This window comes from Oxyura jamaicensis, chromosome 1, assembly GCF_011077185.1.
Source record: "Oxyura jamaicensis isolate SHBP4307 breed ruddy duck chromosome 1, BPBGC_Ojam_1.0, whole genome shotgun sequence".
Taxonomy (NCBI): Eukaryota; Metazoa; Chordata; class Aves; order Anseriformes; family Anatidae; genus Oxyura; species Oxyura jamaicensis.
In genome coordinates, this window is record NC_048893.1 from 83,245,939 (window position 1) to 83,263,054 (window position 17,116).

Genomic DNA, 17,116 nt, shown 5'->3' on the forward strand with positions numbered 1-17,116 from the left:
CTCTCCTGGTGCGGCGTGAAACCTGATGTCTCTCTCAAGAGCCAGCGGGTAGGAGCCACCATAAACCTCTCCAGACCATCAGTGGGGAGGACTTCCATAGATGAGTGCATTAGCCGGACGAGTGAGTCACTGATGTTTTCTGTGTGTCGCAATGTCCCCATGAACCTGCACTGGGTGTCTTGGCTTCTTCTGATGCACTGAAAAATTGGGAAGTGGAAGTTGTTCGTAGCTCCCGTGGCATTAAACTGCTCAGACCACCTGGCTCTGTTGCTTCTGGCGAGCCTACCTGGCGTCCTGCAAGGCCTAGGTGCGCCCACGCACATCCAGATCAGCAAAACATCAGCTGTTCTCTGAAGCAATTGTCGGTGGTGACATGTTTTGTGACAGGAAACCGTTGCAAAATGCTGGGTTCTCAGGATTAAAAACTTCTGTCCTGCTCAGAAAAATAAACGCTATTGGTGCATTCTAAACATAGATCCGTGTGGATTTTGTTCTGGGACAAACATCAAAACCACTTTTCAGGATTTATTGTCTAATCATTAACGCCTGAGCAGTCAGTAAATTTGTTACTGTTACAATCTCTGATTTTCCACTGGGAAAAAAAAAAAAAAGAAAAGTTAAAGTTCAACCACAGCCACACAACCATTGAGTCTGCCCATGCCAATTACCCACGAGACCAGCCATTACAGTACCTCGCTGTGCTGTTTCTTGGATAATTCCCTTGGCAATAATAAGGAATTAGATACAAAACTGGTAGATCCATTAATCTCAGTGTGATGCACTGGTGTATCAAACTTCACAGCAGCCTTGCACGATCATCCTTATCAGCCTAACTGAGGCACAATACACTACCCTCCTGCCCTCTTTGCCATGGCTTATGTTGGAATGACCCAGTAATAGCTGCAAGGTAAGCAAACAAAAAGGCAACAGAAAATCTTCCCGCTGATTACCCAGAGAGGAAGCGAAGGAGAAAGGAAACCAGGAGCTCCCTGTGCAGGAGCCTGTCTACGTACTGCTCGTGCATGTTGGAGCAGACCTATTCAGTGTATTAAGATGATTGGATTTGACATTCAGGGTGATACCTGAAATGTAAGCAGACAAATGCAAGCCCCCAGACAAACAACAACAACAACAAAAAATAAAGCTTCCTCACCACCTCTACGGAGCTTTTAAAAGCTTTGTTCTACCCAGAAATAGCACCAATTTTCTAATTCACTGCCACCTTATGGCATTTCAGAGAGATAACACTTCAGAAATTCCCATCAGATGCTTCCTATTTTCAGGCACCCTCCCTAAGATCTTGGATGTGACAGGGACGCTTTAATTTTGAGTCACAGAAGCTGTAAAACCGTCCTTTGCATCCAGATTTGGAACAATATTAATGCCTGGGATACTGGATTATTCTTGCCTGTGAAAAGTGATCATTAAAGTGTCAATTCTATTTATATTTGCGGAGTCTAAAGGGAGGTCATTTCTTCAGCCAAGAGGCCAAAAATAAATACGAACTTTGCAATGTTGTCAAAAGAGAATTTTTCAGTCTAAAAAAGCAACCAGCTCACTCATGATTTCCTCAAATGAGTTTAATTTGGTGCATTTTTGACATTGAGGAGGGAAGCTTAACAGATGCCCTTCTTATATGCTAATGGATTTTCTGACAGTGGCCCTAGCTAGGGAAATAATCTATGAAAAGACTAACAGAAATTGGAGGTGGTTAATAGCTTTCTGTCCCTTCAAACGAATAATAGCCCTCCTTTAAGTATACTTGTGTGGTTTTCTAGTAGCGGAGAAGACACTGTGATTGAAACGGACAGGTTTTGGAGAGTTCATTGGTTAATTATTACTTGGAAATACAGGCAGGATTGCTCGATGGGAAGCAGAGCAGCTGGGAGATCTGCAGCATGCATTCCCCAGGTGGATGGATAGGACTGGCATTTAGAAAAGCAGGAGTACCAGTATCTGGGAGTTTTGGGGTTGATACGGATTGTTTTGGTACTCGCGAGGGAACTGGGGGACAATAGCAAAAGGCTAAGCCTCACAGAGGAGCGTAAGCATGAGGCCGTTTTCCTGAGTTAGCCTTGTTCTCTGTACACAAATGAAGTTGGTTCTCCATTGGTATTATCATCCTGCAGACTCATCATAAAGGACATTTCTCAAATGGATACCATCAGGATAAATTACGCATTGATGTGATTTGTACTTACTGATATCACAAGGAGTTCCCCCTACCCATGCTATTTTTCAGGCCATCCATTCACAGAGGTCAACCATCTCTCTTAAGTCAGTGCCACCATTTATGTAGCTTTTAGAAAGAACTTCATCAGGAAAATAAGAAAATTTGATTTGTGTTGGCATCAAGTGCTTGAGGCCAAAAAAGAAATCCAATTTCAAGCACAACTCTACAAGACGACTGGAATGTCTGGTGGCGCATTTCAGGCAGAGGAAAGCTGTTTTACCAAAAGAGGCAAAAATGTCCTTCTGGTGGTTGGCGGTTTATTGAGATTGTATCTCGGGGATGTTTGATAAAGCGGTGAATCAGAGCAAATCCAACATGACGAGTGCGGCGTGGTTACTGTCACTTCAGGCTGTTCAGCCCCTGCGAGGGTGCAGCACTCAGCTTCCAGTTTCCCAGCTGCACAGGCTGCACAATGAGTCAGACCTTAAACAATGCAAAGTCCTTTGTAGTAGGTAAAATCATTCATCATTTATCAGGCAGGGAAAAGGTTTCCAGAAGATCAAGCGCCCCGGGGTGATCACAGTGCCGAACAGGACCGTTTTGAGAGACTGACTTGGTTTTCTGCTTTGGAACAAAGCCGTTGTACAGGGTAAATCTTAGCTGCCTTTGGCCAGATCTTTCATTGCTCACATAGCAGTGTTGCTTGGAATGGGACACCAGAAGAAAAAAAAAGGGTAAACAGGCAATATTTTGATGCCCTGAAAAGAAAGCAGCAGCTCTTAGACTCTAGCGCTGGCAAAAAGTGCTACTGCTAGTCCAAGTTACTTTGTTTGTGGAATAAACTACTCTGGTGAGAACTTTTTTTTCTTTTTTTTTTTTTTTTTTTTCCTTTAAATGGTATAAGCAAGCAGTACTCAACTTTTGCAGAGGGCTGCTGAGTAACGTTACCGAGGTCACGGCAGGGAGCAGTTCTCCAGCTCTGCCAGATGAGTTGCCCCCACAGATATTTAAGAACCCTGGAGAAGTACAGGCTCTTCCAGAAGTCACAAGAACGGCCTGGACGCCAGCCAGGGCCAAGCAAAATCCACTCGTGGCGGCACCAAGACCTGGATACGGAGGCTGTTTTAGCGGCTCTAATATAAGCTGTTTCCTATAGTTTGCTAGGGAGGGCTGAACTGAGAGAACTTGGCGAGCCTTTGTTCCCCCTTCACTCAGGCCGGTGTCTGCGGTGGGTTTATCACCCTGTGCCCGTCCCCTGGGCTCCTCACGGGGTGACGGCAGGCACTACGCAGCCGTGCTTTTTAAAAAGCCACCTCGCCACATCGCTGTCTCACTTCCACGGCCACCCCACTTCATCCATCACTAGCAACCCATTTAAACCCTTTTATTTTACGTTAACGGGAACGAAACCTCGCGTTTTTAACAGGAATTATCCAACCTTTGTGCTTCCACAGGGAAGCGGCCCCTGACGGCCGCAAGGTCACCGAGGGGGGGACCCCACGGAACGGGTCAGGGGCAAACGGGGGCAGCGGGCCCTAACGGCTGCAACGGTTTTAACGGCTGTAACGGGCCAGGTAACGGTTTTAACGGTTGTAACGGCTGGACCGCGGGCTGCGCCGCCCTGAGGCGACAGGCCGGGGGAGGATACCTCAAACGGGCATTAACGGCTCCTGGGCCGTCTGGGGGCTGCTCTCAGGGAGCTGTAGCGGCCATGCCGCCTCCCGGCGAGTCCCGGCCCCGGTCACCCCCCCTATGGCCACGGCCCCGGCCTCAGGGCGGCACCGGTCCCGCCCCGCCGCCCTGCGCATGCGCGCTCCCCGCCGGCCCCGCCCTGCGCAGCCGGTGAGGTCATAAAGGTGAGCGAGGCGGCGCGCGAGGCCCCACCGCGGCGAAGCGTGGCCCGCAGGCCCCGCCCCCCTCCCCCTCCCGCCCAATGGGAGCGGGCGCTGCCCGCCGGGGCGGCCCGGGGATTGGTCGGAGGCAGACAGCTGGCTGGCGTCTTCGGGCCGCCTCATCGCGCTGAGCCAATCGCAGAGCGCCGCCGCGGCAGCCAATCGCTGCCCGCGCCCGCTCTCCGCCTCGGGCTGCGGCTCGAAGCTGTCCCAGGGCCGTGTAACCGAGGCAGCGCGCCCGCTGATTGGCTGCGCCGCTTCGGCTCCCTTCGGCTCCTCCCGGAAGAGGCGGCCGCCTCCCATTGGCTGCCCGACCGCGCTGCTAGGGCGGCGGCGGCGCTTTGCCATTGGTCCCCGCCTCGCTTCAGGGAGACTCGGCCGCGCCCGTCGGGGCCTCGCGATTGGCTACGAGCCGCCATAGCCATCCCCGGAGCGGCCTCGGGATTGGCCCCGAGGAGGCTCGGCTGTTTCCGTGAGGGGGGGGCAGCGAGCGCGTCGGGCCCTTCGGCTGCCTATTCACAGACGGCGCCTACGGCCGTTGCGCAGCGTAGGGCGGCGACGGGCATAGGCGGCTGCGCGGCTTCAGCAGCGGGGACGGAGGGGGGGGGGCTCGGAGAAGCAGCAGCGAGCACCAGCGCTCTGAGGAAGGAGCCGCCGCCATGGCCTGCCCCGCCGCCGCCGGCCGGCGTCCGCGCTGCAGCCTGCGCAGGCTGAGCCGCCGCCAGGCGCCCGTGCGGGGGCAATGAGGAGCCGCCCGGCCGCCGCCGCCTCAGCGCCACTGTGAGGGGAGCGCAGCGAGGGAGAGGCCCCGCCGCCGGCCGCATCACCGCTCCGCCCGCCGCGGATCCCTCCGCCGCCTCCGCCGGATTCCCTTCGCGAGCGGCCGCCTCACCGCCCGCCGGAGGATCCCTCCGCCGAGGGAGGGAGAGAGGGGGGGAGAAGTAGTCCCCGCTGCCCGCGCCGCCTCCCGCAGAGGGCAGGGGGGAAGGCGAGGAGAGGGGGAAGGAAGAGGAGGAGGAAAAAAAAATTAAGAGGGAAAAAAGAAAAAAAAAGAAAAAGGGAAGGGGGAAGAGGAGACGAGGCCGTCCCGAGCCTCCGCCCCATGTGACTGGCGCTGAGGGTGGGGGCAGCGAGGCCTAGCGCAGCCCCGCGGCGGGCGGGGGCGGCTCCGGCAGCCAGGGCGCTGCGGGGAGGGGATGGCGCTGTGAGAGGGCCGGCGGGCGGGCGGACACGCAGACCGACCGACAGACCGACCGACAGACCGGCAGCGGGGCCGCGAGGCCGGCAGCAGCGCCAGGGGAAGGGCCCCCCCCCCCCCCCCCCCCCGGGGCGGGGGGGGAGGCAGGGCGCGCCCCGAGCCGCCTGAGCGCCGGGAGAGGCCGAGGAGGAGGAGGAGGAGGAGGAGGAAGAGCAGCAGCAGCAGCAGCCGGGCAGAGGGCGGCGGGGCGCAGCCGCAGCGGGAGACCATGTCCGGGCGGCCCAGGACCACGTCCTTCGCGGAGAGCTGCAAGCCGGTGCAGCAGCCCTCGGCCTTCGGCAGCATGAAAGTCAGCCGTGAGTATCGGGGGGGGAAGGGGGGGGAGGGCTCCGGCACCCCCCGGCCCTCCCCTGAAGCCCCTCAGCCTGCCCTCGGGGTGGGCGCCCGGCTCCCAAAAAAGCCGCCCTGGCCCTGGCCTCGGCCCCTCTGCCCGCTGGCAGCCCTTCCCTTTGTGAAGCGGGCTCCCAGGGCCGGGGTTTTGTGTCTCTCTCTCTGTGTGTCTGTGTATATTCCTCCCCCCCCCGTTCCTTTTCTCCTTCCCCACCGCCCCCCGAAATGAATGACGGGCACGCAGGTACCCCCCCTGCTCCCGATCTCCCGATGTATTTTTTTTTTTCTTCCTTTTTTTTTTTTTTTTTCCCCCCCCCCAAACCCCGGAGAAGTGGGTGTGGCCCCCCCCCCCCCCCCCCCCAAAAAAAAAAAAAACGGGGGGGGGGGGGAAGGGGGTTACAAAAGGTGCCTCTCTCGCGATTCAGGCAGCGGTGAAAACCCTCGATACACGGAACAAGAACATCCTTATCGCCGCGTGTGAGTATACCGAGGGGTTATTTCCAGCTCGGTACGCCTTTCCCAGCTTGCTGGTTGGGGGAATATTGTTCGGAACGAGGCCTAGGCTTTATGCTGCACGGGCACGTTGGGAATCGGCAGAGTGTCGGATGTGTGCCCATCCTTCGTACCCCCCCCCCCCCCCCCCCCGGCCTGGGGGATCGGCTGTTTGATGCGAATTAATTGCATCTCAGCAAATCCACGGTGTGAATGGAAAAAGGCCCCACTCCGAGTCGCCAGAGATGAGCACCATGGTTATAATAGGAGATTTCTTGACTCCTCATTTGAATACGTGCATATGAACGACAAAATTGTTGCCAGTTGGTGCTGCCAGCCTGGTTTTCACAGAATATTTTCCGTTTTCTGATGCAAGGGGAGGGTAGGGTCTTTATGGGACCTGGGCGGCTTGCCGTGCGTTGCCGTTTGATTGATCCATTCGACACTTGCGTGTAGCCACACCTGACACCGCTGTGCGTGTGCATGTGTGTTTCATATTGTTCGACGCGTGTCGTGCCAGAGCTCTGCGTGATCGTGGGCTCTTTGACAGATCGGGATGTCTGATGGGTTTCTCTGCACTGAAATGTCTTCCACTGCGGTTGAAGCCTTGGAGAGAGCGCTGGGCTTGGGGTCGGTAGCCTGCCTTGTATCTGCATGATCAGAGTGCCTGCAGCACTTCCAAAAAACATGGAGTGCAGTTAACCCAACATTAGCGGCGTAAGGGTGTATGTTCGATCAGATCCAACATTAACGCGTATTTGGGGTCTTAATTTACGTGGGGAAAAGCTGTGGGTGACTCCATTTTAATTTATTGATTTACTTTCTGTGCGTGCGGAATAAGGAGCAGGTTTTGTTGGCCAGGATTTCTGCAGGTGGCCGTCTAATTGAAGCGAGACCTAGCCCTGTCATGCTCGGAAACTAAATTTGTCTTATTCAAGCTCTACAGCTTGATTCTTGAAAGGTCATTGATGCTCCTTTCCCGTTTATTCGAGGTCAGAGACTAGACAGATGCTTGCCTGTGAAGAGAGTGCTAACTGATGCAGACTAACAAGTTTGCAAATATGATTCAATCCCAAGTGTATAACACGGAGGGAGAAACAAAGGCCGTAGCATAAAGCACACGCACTTGTGATAACCCCCCCAGTCGCTCTAGTCATGTGCTCCTGGTCCTTCTGCTGTCTGGAAAAAAATGTCAGAACAAAGCAGGAGAACCACATACGAGGGCTCTGTGGGAAATGCAGTTCATATTTTCAATTAATCCACCCGTGGAAGACAGTCCAGGAAGTTAAAACTTTTTTTTTTTTCCCCTCTCTTTGTGAGAGGACAGCAGCAGGTTGCCAGAAAGGGGAATATTTTTCTGGTTCCCATGAGTTTTAGGAGCACCTTATGGCGTGATGTAGCGAGCCATCTATTACCACTGTTGAGTGCTTGGAAAAAAAAACAATTCTGTGGTGAACAGGGAGTTTGCTGGGCTCCTTCGTTTTGCCATGTATTTGCAGACTGAGACTTAATGACATTTTGAGCCCTTTTGACTGAGGGCCAGGACAAAAGATTCCTTCTAAAGCAGGTGAAAATTGATGGAGCTTTGTTTTCCGAGCCTTGCAGACAACTTCAGTACCCCTGTCTTGGTGCAGGCCTTCTCCAAGTCACCAGGAAGCCAAACCTGACCTGCTTGATGTCAGCCTTGTTGTTTTAATTTGTAAGCCTGGAGTAGTGGTGAAATTAAACGATGAAGTCACTCTCGCTCTGGTGTCTCTCCAGCTATTGCTGCTGCTGGCTGGGCCCAGCAACAGTTATCTAGGAAGGAAGGAGGGACTCGAATGATGGGGTGAAAGGGTTGATAAAAGTCGTGGCTTTCTGGATCTCGTGTTGCCGAGGAGGAGGAGTACAATGGTAGGGCGATTGCTCTGCTGCGCAGGGGAGAAAGAATGAGCGGGCTTTTCATCTCGCTCCCTGCGTAATTTATTAGACTTTGTTCTCACAAGTTGATAAGAAAGCCTGAGCCTTGAATGAAAGGAGATTCTCGACAGCTGCTTCTCCTCTGGCTGTTGGGAAGGATGACTTCTCATGCACGCCGCTCTCATTGCTCTGCAATAGGTGCTGGCTACAAGAATTTTAACGTCCCTCTCAGAGCGGGAACACCGTGGCCTGCCTTTCTCTCTCTCAAGCCATACCGCCATTGAGAGTCACTTTGAGGTCTGAGTTTATTTTTCTCTATTTCTATTTTGGTGGTTTTGAAATCATTCTACCATTCTTTCCACCCCGTTGTAAGGATGAAGTAGTTCCCAATAGCTGGTCTTTGTTGCTGGGCTTGTAGGTTTTCCATGCACAAAACCCACGCGCCTGTGGGAAGCGCACGGTGTAACAAAGATCACGGTTGTGAGATCTGAGCAGTAATCTCAGCGTCTAATGGTTACAATTCCACCTGAATTCTTGAACTTCAAAATCAGGTGATGAATATCCAAGCCGAGGGCTTCCAGTTTTCCCCATGCTGATACCATCTACCTGCTCATGGCATGAGAGAAGAGGCACGGGCTTAAGGGTTTCTTTTGTTCTTCACCTAGTTGTTCCCACGTTGCTTCCAGGCGCACGCTGTTTCCCGAAGGGGACAAAAATAATCCTGAGAAATAAAGGGTAGTCATGCAACACATGACCAAAAATATCTGTATAAAAATAGAAGCCCAAAGTTTGCAGTTTGAGGATTTTCGTCTAATGACTGTGGAATTGATTTATTTTTTTTTCCTCCTCTGGAAAGTGTTTTAAGTAACACCAAGCCCTCCCAGACAGCAGTGCTTGTAACTGCAGCGAATTATGTTGTTGGTCTGCGGTAAACAATGTCATGGCTAACGCTTGCTGCGAAGAGCTTTTTGCTCTGTGTGTGTCACGGCTTTGTAATAGGTTGTGCAGAACTTGTTAACGTACAGGGTGAGGAAGGCACTTTTATTTGTTTTAGCTAGTTCTCGTGCTGTACACAATCTTGGTTGCAAAATCTAAAGGCCAAGCTTGTAATAACTCATTTTGGACTCTTTGGAAGAATGTTACGCCGGTGCCAAACTCGCCTTTTGTTGAAATTTTTCTTTTCTTTTTAGATTCACTGTTTTTGTACTGTGTTACCATCCGGAAGCCCAGTAGGGTGGTAGCCCTCCGTTGCTGTGTTCGCACGCGGTACGTCTGCTGGCACATGAATTGATGCGTCCCTCATTAGGATAAGGGCTCTTTCAAAAGTGGTTCTTGAAGGGGTGAAGTCTGGGAGTTGGTTGCTGTGCCTGTAAGCCACTACATAAAGGTTTGACGGCCTTTCAGGTGGAATGCAGCGCTTAATAACGCTGCGTGATGTCCAGGTCGATCTGTAGGAAGAGCCTCAGGCAGGCTGGAAAAGAGCACCCCGGGCAACCTCAGCGGGAGGGAAGGAGCGGGGCTGACGGACCTGGCGTAGTGACTGGGCCAGTGCTACCTTCTGTTTCTCAACTCCGTTAGGGTAGGGCCCTCTCTGTTGCTTTGATAGCAGTTTCTGCCTAATTGGTTTCTGAAACTGGAAGCCGCCCATCCTGCTCTCCTTGCTGGAGAGAGGAAGATCACTCCCTTCCAGGAGCCTGCTGAGAGCTGTTGTCTGCCCTTTGCTGAGCCTAGCCCTGTCCAGCTTTCTGCCTGCTGCTGGGTGAACGGCTTTCCTCGTGCCAGAAATAAATAATAATAATGATAATGAAAGAATGGACTAACTGGGATCAGTTAATGGCCGTGTGTGCTGCAGGGGAGTATCTCGCACTACGGTGACCCAAAGTCATGCCTTGCAGTCTGAAAAGGAACAAAACAGCTCTCTGCTGTACTTACTTCTAACGCTGGCAAACTGTTTTCTCTTTATCCCTGTCATTAGTGGTAGTTGAGCAGAAAAATATCTAGTAAGAAGATGAGGTCTGCCATTGGAACCTGTCAAATGATAATTTTGCTAATTCTTCTGCTGCGTCACCCAGGTCTTACTTCAAGGGTTGATTTTATTTTTTCCTCTAAGACGTACTGGGAGCTATCCTGAACCTTTTATTGTTCTGTCACTGATCTGCACGTTCCTTCTTCCTTACTCCGTTTCCTGGAGGTGATCCCCTCTTGTATTATCGCTTGATTAGCCTGTTCTGTTTTTTAGCTGTACTTTAACCATCTTGTTCACCTACTTACGCAGATGCAGAAACCCATACCGCTTAAGAAATATGTTCCCTACCTGCCCTGGTTCTGGAAGATAGGTCCCTTCATCCCTTAACTTGGTCGGGTCTTGTAGGTATCACGCAGTAAAAGGTTTTTGTACTTGGATCATTTCTGTGGCAGATGAGAAAAGTAGTTCCTTGACATATATCACTAAACCTCCTCAGGTTGAAGGGTTTTCCTTTCCTGCCCCAAGAGTTCTCTAATTCTGATGGCCTATATCTATCTGTAAGTGCTATTTTAGAGAAAACATAAATGGGTTTCCAGTATTGATGCCCAGTGTCATAACAACACAGCGCTGTACTCTCCCTGGTCTAAAGGGATACAGGCTCGGAAGGCCCGCAAGGTGCCCCTGTCTGCTTTGTCTGAGGGCTTTTCTGCCCCAGTTGGAGCTCGGAGCTGTGCACGGCTCTAGCGTTTTCTGAATTGACTCGATGCCAAATCCCTTGGCTATTTGAACATGTGAGCCGATAATACGCAAGGTGGTTGGAGAACGTGTGCAGCCTCATTGTTGGAGCTGCTGGAGTCTTTGTTTTCTATGTTTTCTCGAGTCCTCTATTAAATCGGAAGGTCTGCTATCTTGAGGTTTCCAGAAATTTCTATGGACTTGCTCACTGTATGTTTTTCTGGACTTCTTTCCTCTGTTTTTGATGAAGTCTTTTCTCTGAGGGCTCTTAGTTGGCTGTAGCTAGTGTGGGAAGTGCCAAGGTGGCCATCTCCTGCAGAACTTCTTGTGGCTGGTGGAGGCACTTGGCTGCTTCATGGATTCAGCCAGCATCTGCCCAGTGCAGCTTCAACAGACAGACAAACTTTTGAAGCGAAGCAGCAATGAAAAGGAGCTTACTGAAAGCTTAAAAACCTCACAAACAGCTCTCTCCAATTTTCTTTTGCCCAGGTCCATATAAAATCCAGAATTAATGTTGTCAGCACTTCCTTCAGTAGGCTGCACATACAGATTCCCCTTTATGCATGTTGAAAATAAATGCTAATTGCAGCTTTTACGAGGTGGCGAGAAGAGGTACTCCCTCAAACATGAAGAAGGCTCTCCCCCATTTGGTACTGTACAGGTCAAAACCCATTCCCATTTCCTATTTGTAGCCGCTGAGCTACTTGCTCTAGCTCATCCAAGAGAAGCTCTACCCGAACCCTTTTGCAGACGAGATTTGGATAACAGCAGAGTAGAAGAACTATTTTCACCGAATCCTCAGAATCTGTCCTGCTTGCATTGGTTTTGGCTTGCTGTGCTATGGAGAAGGAGGGTGAGACGTCTAGGTGTAGTCCGTGGGTCGGCACGCGTTCAGCTCAGTCCTATGTGCCCCAGCAGTGGTACTCTGTAATGTTACGGCCGTGTCTCAGTGAATCAGGAATCTCACTGGAAATCCGTATGTCCATATATCCAGCGGAACCCATATTTCCTGACTCTCCCTCATCAGCTTAGGGGCCCACATCGGTGCTTTCTGCGTTTAAGTGCCCGTCGGGCACCTGCACTGGGCGAGTGAGTTGCCATTAACTAGAGCAAAGTCCATTGCCAGGTGTCTTCCACTCGATCGAGCTCTTGATATTTTGCTGGGTTTGCGCATCAGTAATGTGGAATTAACGTAGCCAAAGGAGTGGCACTGTGGGGTGCAGGGCGCCTTGGTGTCTGCCATAGAAAATCACTCCTGCTTGCTTGTAAGCAAGCACTTGAGGCTAAGAAAAGTAGAGTTTCCTAACTTTGTAATTGGCGTGAACAGGGCCGAGTGTCTTCTGCTTTGTAGATTATAATGACCAAGGTGGTGGTAGTGCTGAAAGTAGTGGGCTGCCATCATGTTACACTGGTGTTACGGTAAGGCTGAGCTGCATTACTTGGAGAGCTGCTCATGTTTTTTGGTTTAGGTAGCTTTTGTTGATTGCGTTTGAGTCTGGAAAGCAACTCCTGGACGTAACGTATTGCAGGAATGTGAAGTGGTACAGTTACGTTGCTCAACATGTCTCTTCAGGCAGTTGGGCAGGTTGGAAGAAACCTGTTAGCAGTCCAGTGCCTGACAGGAGAAAGTCTGCATCCTGTTGAAGGAATCCCAATCAGACGAGGAAGGAAAGATACTCCGGACTGATGCCACTGGATAAGAAATGCCGGAGGGGGTGTATGGGACTTCAGGATGCCCCACAGTTCTGCCCGTGTGAAGATGAGTGTCTGAGTGTAGCTCCAAGAGTCGCCACAGGCTTTTGGATCAGAGCGCTCAGACGGAGAGAAGTTGGGTGTTGGCTCCGAAGTTATAACCAGAAGGGAAGCAGCAGCTGAATTTTTCCAACCAAGACAGTCTTCTTACAGCCACAACTATAGAACATCGTCTGTTTTGACTTCTTTAGTAGGAATATAATTCTTGTCGGCTACAAGCCCTGTAGTTCAAAGAAGTATCTTTTGCCAGGAATGCAGGCAATTGTTTAATTTTCAGGCAGGCCAAGAATATGTTTTGTGGAAAGATAAACTAAAATTTGACTGCTTCAGAGCAAACCTTGATTTTCTGTCAGTGCAGAAAGAGAAAAGCTACGTGGTTGGGGTTGATAGGGCCAATCTGTTTGGTGTTCTTGATTCACACCCTGCTGCAAACAGTTGCACAGAACCTATATTATTATTGGTATCCCATCTCTCACGTGATTAAGGTAGTTTAAGTATTTTAAAAAATGGTAACACCATGAATTGACCTGTATGAGTGGGTTTCCCTGAGGGAGGAAGGGGACACAAATTCATCAGCCTAAATAAACAGAATATTTGATTGTTGGCCAAATAAACGTGAATCATTTGGCACAGATCTGTATCCCATGAATGAAGTCTATGGCCATAAATGAATTTCCACGCGTTTGTGGGAGGTTGAGTGTCAGCATCAGAAAGAATGTTTTGTGCTTTGCTGGGAGAACGAAAACTTTCTGGCAGGTGAGTAGATGTAAGGCTTCTGGAATGGTTTTTCTTTACCCGTACAATTGCTCAATTGAAACTTGCAGAAGCGGAAAATAATGTTGTCCGTGAGAAGATCGTATCTGTTGGCCGTTTCACTTCCAGTCTCGCAACCTCGCTCACAGTTGTGTGTGCGGGTCTGGGAGCTGCCACTGTAGGTAGCGTAACACCGTCTAGAAGTTGCAAGTTGACAGTTTTTCTGTGTTTCTCTTGAAAAACAGAGAAATCTTAGTAATCAAATTTCCGCTTTAGTGACTTTGGAATAGGTTTCGCCAAACTGTTGATTTTTGGAGTACATATATTAGTAACCACAACGGATTACAGAGTTGATTTGAGTCTTGGGGAAATTCTTTAAAGGCTAGGTGTTGGGGTTTTTTCTGTCTTTTGTTTGGTTTTGGTGGATGAGCAGGTGAATGTACCTGAGCCACAAGGATGAAGTTTGAGCTTTGCTATTCCAGAAATCGGGGGCCTGAGCTTCAGGACGGCATACGGTATTTGTGGTGGGAGGCTGGGGAGTGCTTTGGCCATGGCTTCCAGAAGTGAAGGAGCTGGAGTTGCTCTCGGTTGAGCTCAATCACCTTGGAGCTTGCTGTTCCTTGCCTGCTGCGGTCAGCGTGAGCGATGTTGGAGACGTGTGGATGCTGTTACGCAAGTGGTGTGGGGGTGGCGGTCGTGCGGGTTTGTTGGATTCCCGACATGTCTGAACAATCGAGTTCTCCTGCAAATTCTCTTTATGTCATCTGATCGGAGTGGTTTAGAAATGCAATTGGCTTGATAGAAGGTTGTCTTTGGGTAGTGAATACCACCAAGTTTGCAAGTCTCTTCTATTTCCTGATAGACTTCGCTTCAGTGGACCAAAACTTACCTTTTTCTGGAGTTACTGTCTTTGGATGTGGAAAAGGGTGTAGCTGGGATCTGTGACAGCAAAAGAATTGTGGCTTTTTTCCCTGTAGCGCATGTGAAACGCTTCTGGGATTTTGGAGACAGGTATAGAAACCTCAAGTCCATATGCATGAAGTAGCCCTCATATTTACAGAAGCCAGATATTCATGAGGCAAGAAACAACACCTTTTGTGTGGTGTCAGTGCTTTGGCTTTGTGCAATAGCCTGTGGATTTTCTATAATCCGCTAGATTCTTTTTGCCCCGGTAATGTTTGAGCAGTTGGTAGTCAACTGTAAATGGTGGTTGTAGTGGGCCAACAACTCTAAAAGAGAACACTGCAGGTGTGTTTACGCCATGTCCAGAACTTTTCATGATTAGGGTACTTTAGAGATGCTCATATCAAGACAATGATGACCACCGCATTTCAAAATGTGTGGTGAAAGCCCAATTTACATTCCTACGCGGTGGTATAATTACTGAGTGTGAGTTTCTTTTAGAGTTACTTTAGAACATGTAGTAGCAACATACGCCTTTTAGTTTATTCAGACATTGTGGAGGCATTGTTTTTTTGGCTTTGTGTTACGGCTTGTTGTTTTCTGCTTTTTTGTTTTGAAAAGCAACTGGAATCAGGAAGGGGTTCCTGGCAGGCCAGGTCAAAGTCAGCCGCTTCTAGATAAGAACAAATAAAATTTTCCTTAACAGCCCCTTTTACTTTATGCATTTTTACATCTCTTTCTGAGAGTAAAGAGAGGGTGAGAGAAGAAGGACACGTTTGCGTTGTTAGAAACGTTATATGAAGGGGACGTGATGATTTAGGCTTCTGGGATCTGGAATTTAAACCTAGACCATGTGTGAAGGTTTTGCTTTAGCACTTCAGCTTTAAGCCTTTATCTTTAAAACATCCTGCCAAATCTGGGTTGACTAAGTACACTTCTTTAGACCAAACTTGGGAGCAATGTTTTAATATTTGAACAATAATTGTTTTGTCAGAAATAGTGAACCTGTTTCGCATTTTACTTCACATGATAATGTTTTGAGACTTGGTAATGTCCTATCCCACTGGCATTAACATTTAATTTTGATGCTGCTAAGGGAGCTCTGGAAGAAGCTGCATTGCAACTTAATGCGCCGTCTTCTATGACTCCAAATGTCTTTTTTTTTCCCTTTGAGTGTTATGAATATGGGAGGCTTTTCACCTGTTTGCAAATTTTGCTTTCAGGTTGTCAGCAAGCCATTTTTTAAAGAACATACTGATAAGATAGGAAATTGGATTCCTCACTTTGAGAAGTTGTCAAGTTTCTTCTGTATGTGTATGGCTACAAAATAGAGTCTTCTTAAAACTCGTAAGAAGTTAGTTTTCAAGGACATAGTCACTGTATGACTTAAAAATGGAATTTTATTTTCATTTGGCAAGTTTAAAAGATTTTTGGTGTAGGGAGAGGCTGAAAAAACAATTTTGCAAGTAGTTGCAGTGCTGTTCAGTGATTCTGTAACAATATGTACCGAGGGCTGGGATTCAACACCTATGGGTTTTTCAGGATATATTTGGGTATGTGTGTAGGGAGGGAAGCAAAAATCCCAGACCAATTATAAACTTACCCCTGTAGTAGGTATACTTGTCTTCTAGGAAATTACAGTTCACATCGCCGCTTTCACTAGGCGCTTCAACCGTTACATTGATGGTAACGCCACGGTAAGATTGCTTCACTGATGTGGAAAAAATGTGAGGATTTGACAGTGCTGTTAGTATTTTAAGTTAGGTTTCTGCTCATATAACATACACTGTCACAGAAATGCACCGATGCTGTGGACTTTTTTGTTCTAAATTTTGGGTAGGTTGGTTTGGTGCTGTGCATAACGTGTTACAGTTTTGCACTGTGACTGGATGTGATTTTTTGACTGTAGTATGTTTGAAAGACCTTTTATTTCTGAGTATAGCAGAACAAAGGCAAGTATTTCTAAAAATTCAGGTAATGTCCTGGATTTTGTCAGGAAAATTAGTTAATAAAGGGGCTTGGAATTTGTCTACCCAAGAAGAAGAAAAACGAGCTTTCATCTGACCCTTTGGAGAGCAGATGCAATGGAATTCCTGGATATTTGTTGGTTGAAATCCCTTGAATTCTAGTAAGTGCTCTGGGCATCTATAATGCTGGTTCGCTTTGATTCCCAATCCTATCAGTATATTAAAAAATATGCAGTGAGTTAGGTAGTGATAATTTGGCTGCTGTTTTTTAACACTTGCTCAAAGCCTGCTGTATGGAATTATTCCATGCACGGAAGTTGCTCCGCCATTAATTGCTAGTTTTTGTGCTTTAGTGGAAAATAAGTCATTAAATGTTAAATACACAACTACTACATAGTACCTTTCCCCCTGTTTTTAACTAAAGATTTAAAGAGCTAGTGCAATAATAACCAGCATTCCACCCAATTTCTAAATTACACGTGAAATGGCTTCCTTTGTAAACTGTACCTCTTTGGCTGTCCTGCAGTAGAGTACGTAATACGTAACTCCTCGAGTGGTGTGAAAAATGGAGCTGAGCGATGGTGACGTATTAGAAGCTGCTCCTGAAAGTTCAAGAGCGTGTTTTCTTCCGTAGAACGCAGTGAGGCTGGTGCAGTTATGAATCACTTCTGCTTCATCTTGGCATAGTATTTAGGAAAATAGCCTTTTGTGCTACTAAAAGAGAAATAGCTGAAATCCTTTAGAAGTTGTTCAGAACTGCTCTTTTAAAAAATACGGTACAGTTCAGATTCTTACAGAGTGACCCACCCCGCGGCTGTTCTTTGAAGAAGAGGATATGCAGACCACATAACTAAAACCTCTTAAAAGGGGATCAGCCATGGAACGTGCTGGTAAATGGAGTCAACTGCGTAGCATGAAAGTGCCTGTTTAAAAATGCACCATCTGCTAAAAACTTCAAATGTGTACTTTTATGGAAGACTGTTAATTTTTCCTCCA

At 48.7% G+C, this 17,116-nt stretch overlaps 1 protein-coding gene across 2 annotated transcripts in view; it reads left to right on the forward strand.

Moving 5' to 3' along the window:
- Positions 1 to 5,456: 5,456 nt before the first annotated feature.
- Positions 5,457 to 17,116, forward strand: part of GSK3B (glycogen synthase kinase 3 beta) — a 142,653-nt gene continuing 130,993 nt past the window's right edge. For both annotated transcript variants that reach the window (XM_035314771.1, XM_035314772.1), the window contains exons 1-2: positions 5,457 to 5,475; positions 5,510 to 5,619. In XM_035314771.1, the coding sequence (XP_035170662.1) occupies positions 5,532 to 5,619 (88 nt within the window). In that variant the 5' untranslated portion in view covers positions 5,457 to 5,475; positions 5,510 to 5,531. The remainder of the gene's footprint in view (positions 5,476 to 5,509; positions 5,620 to 17,116) is intronic.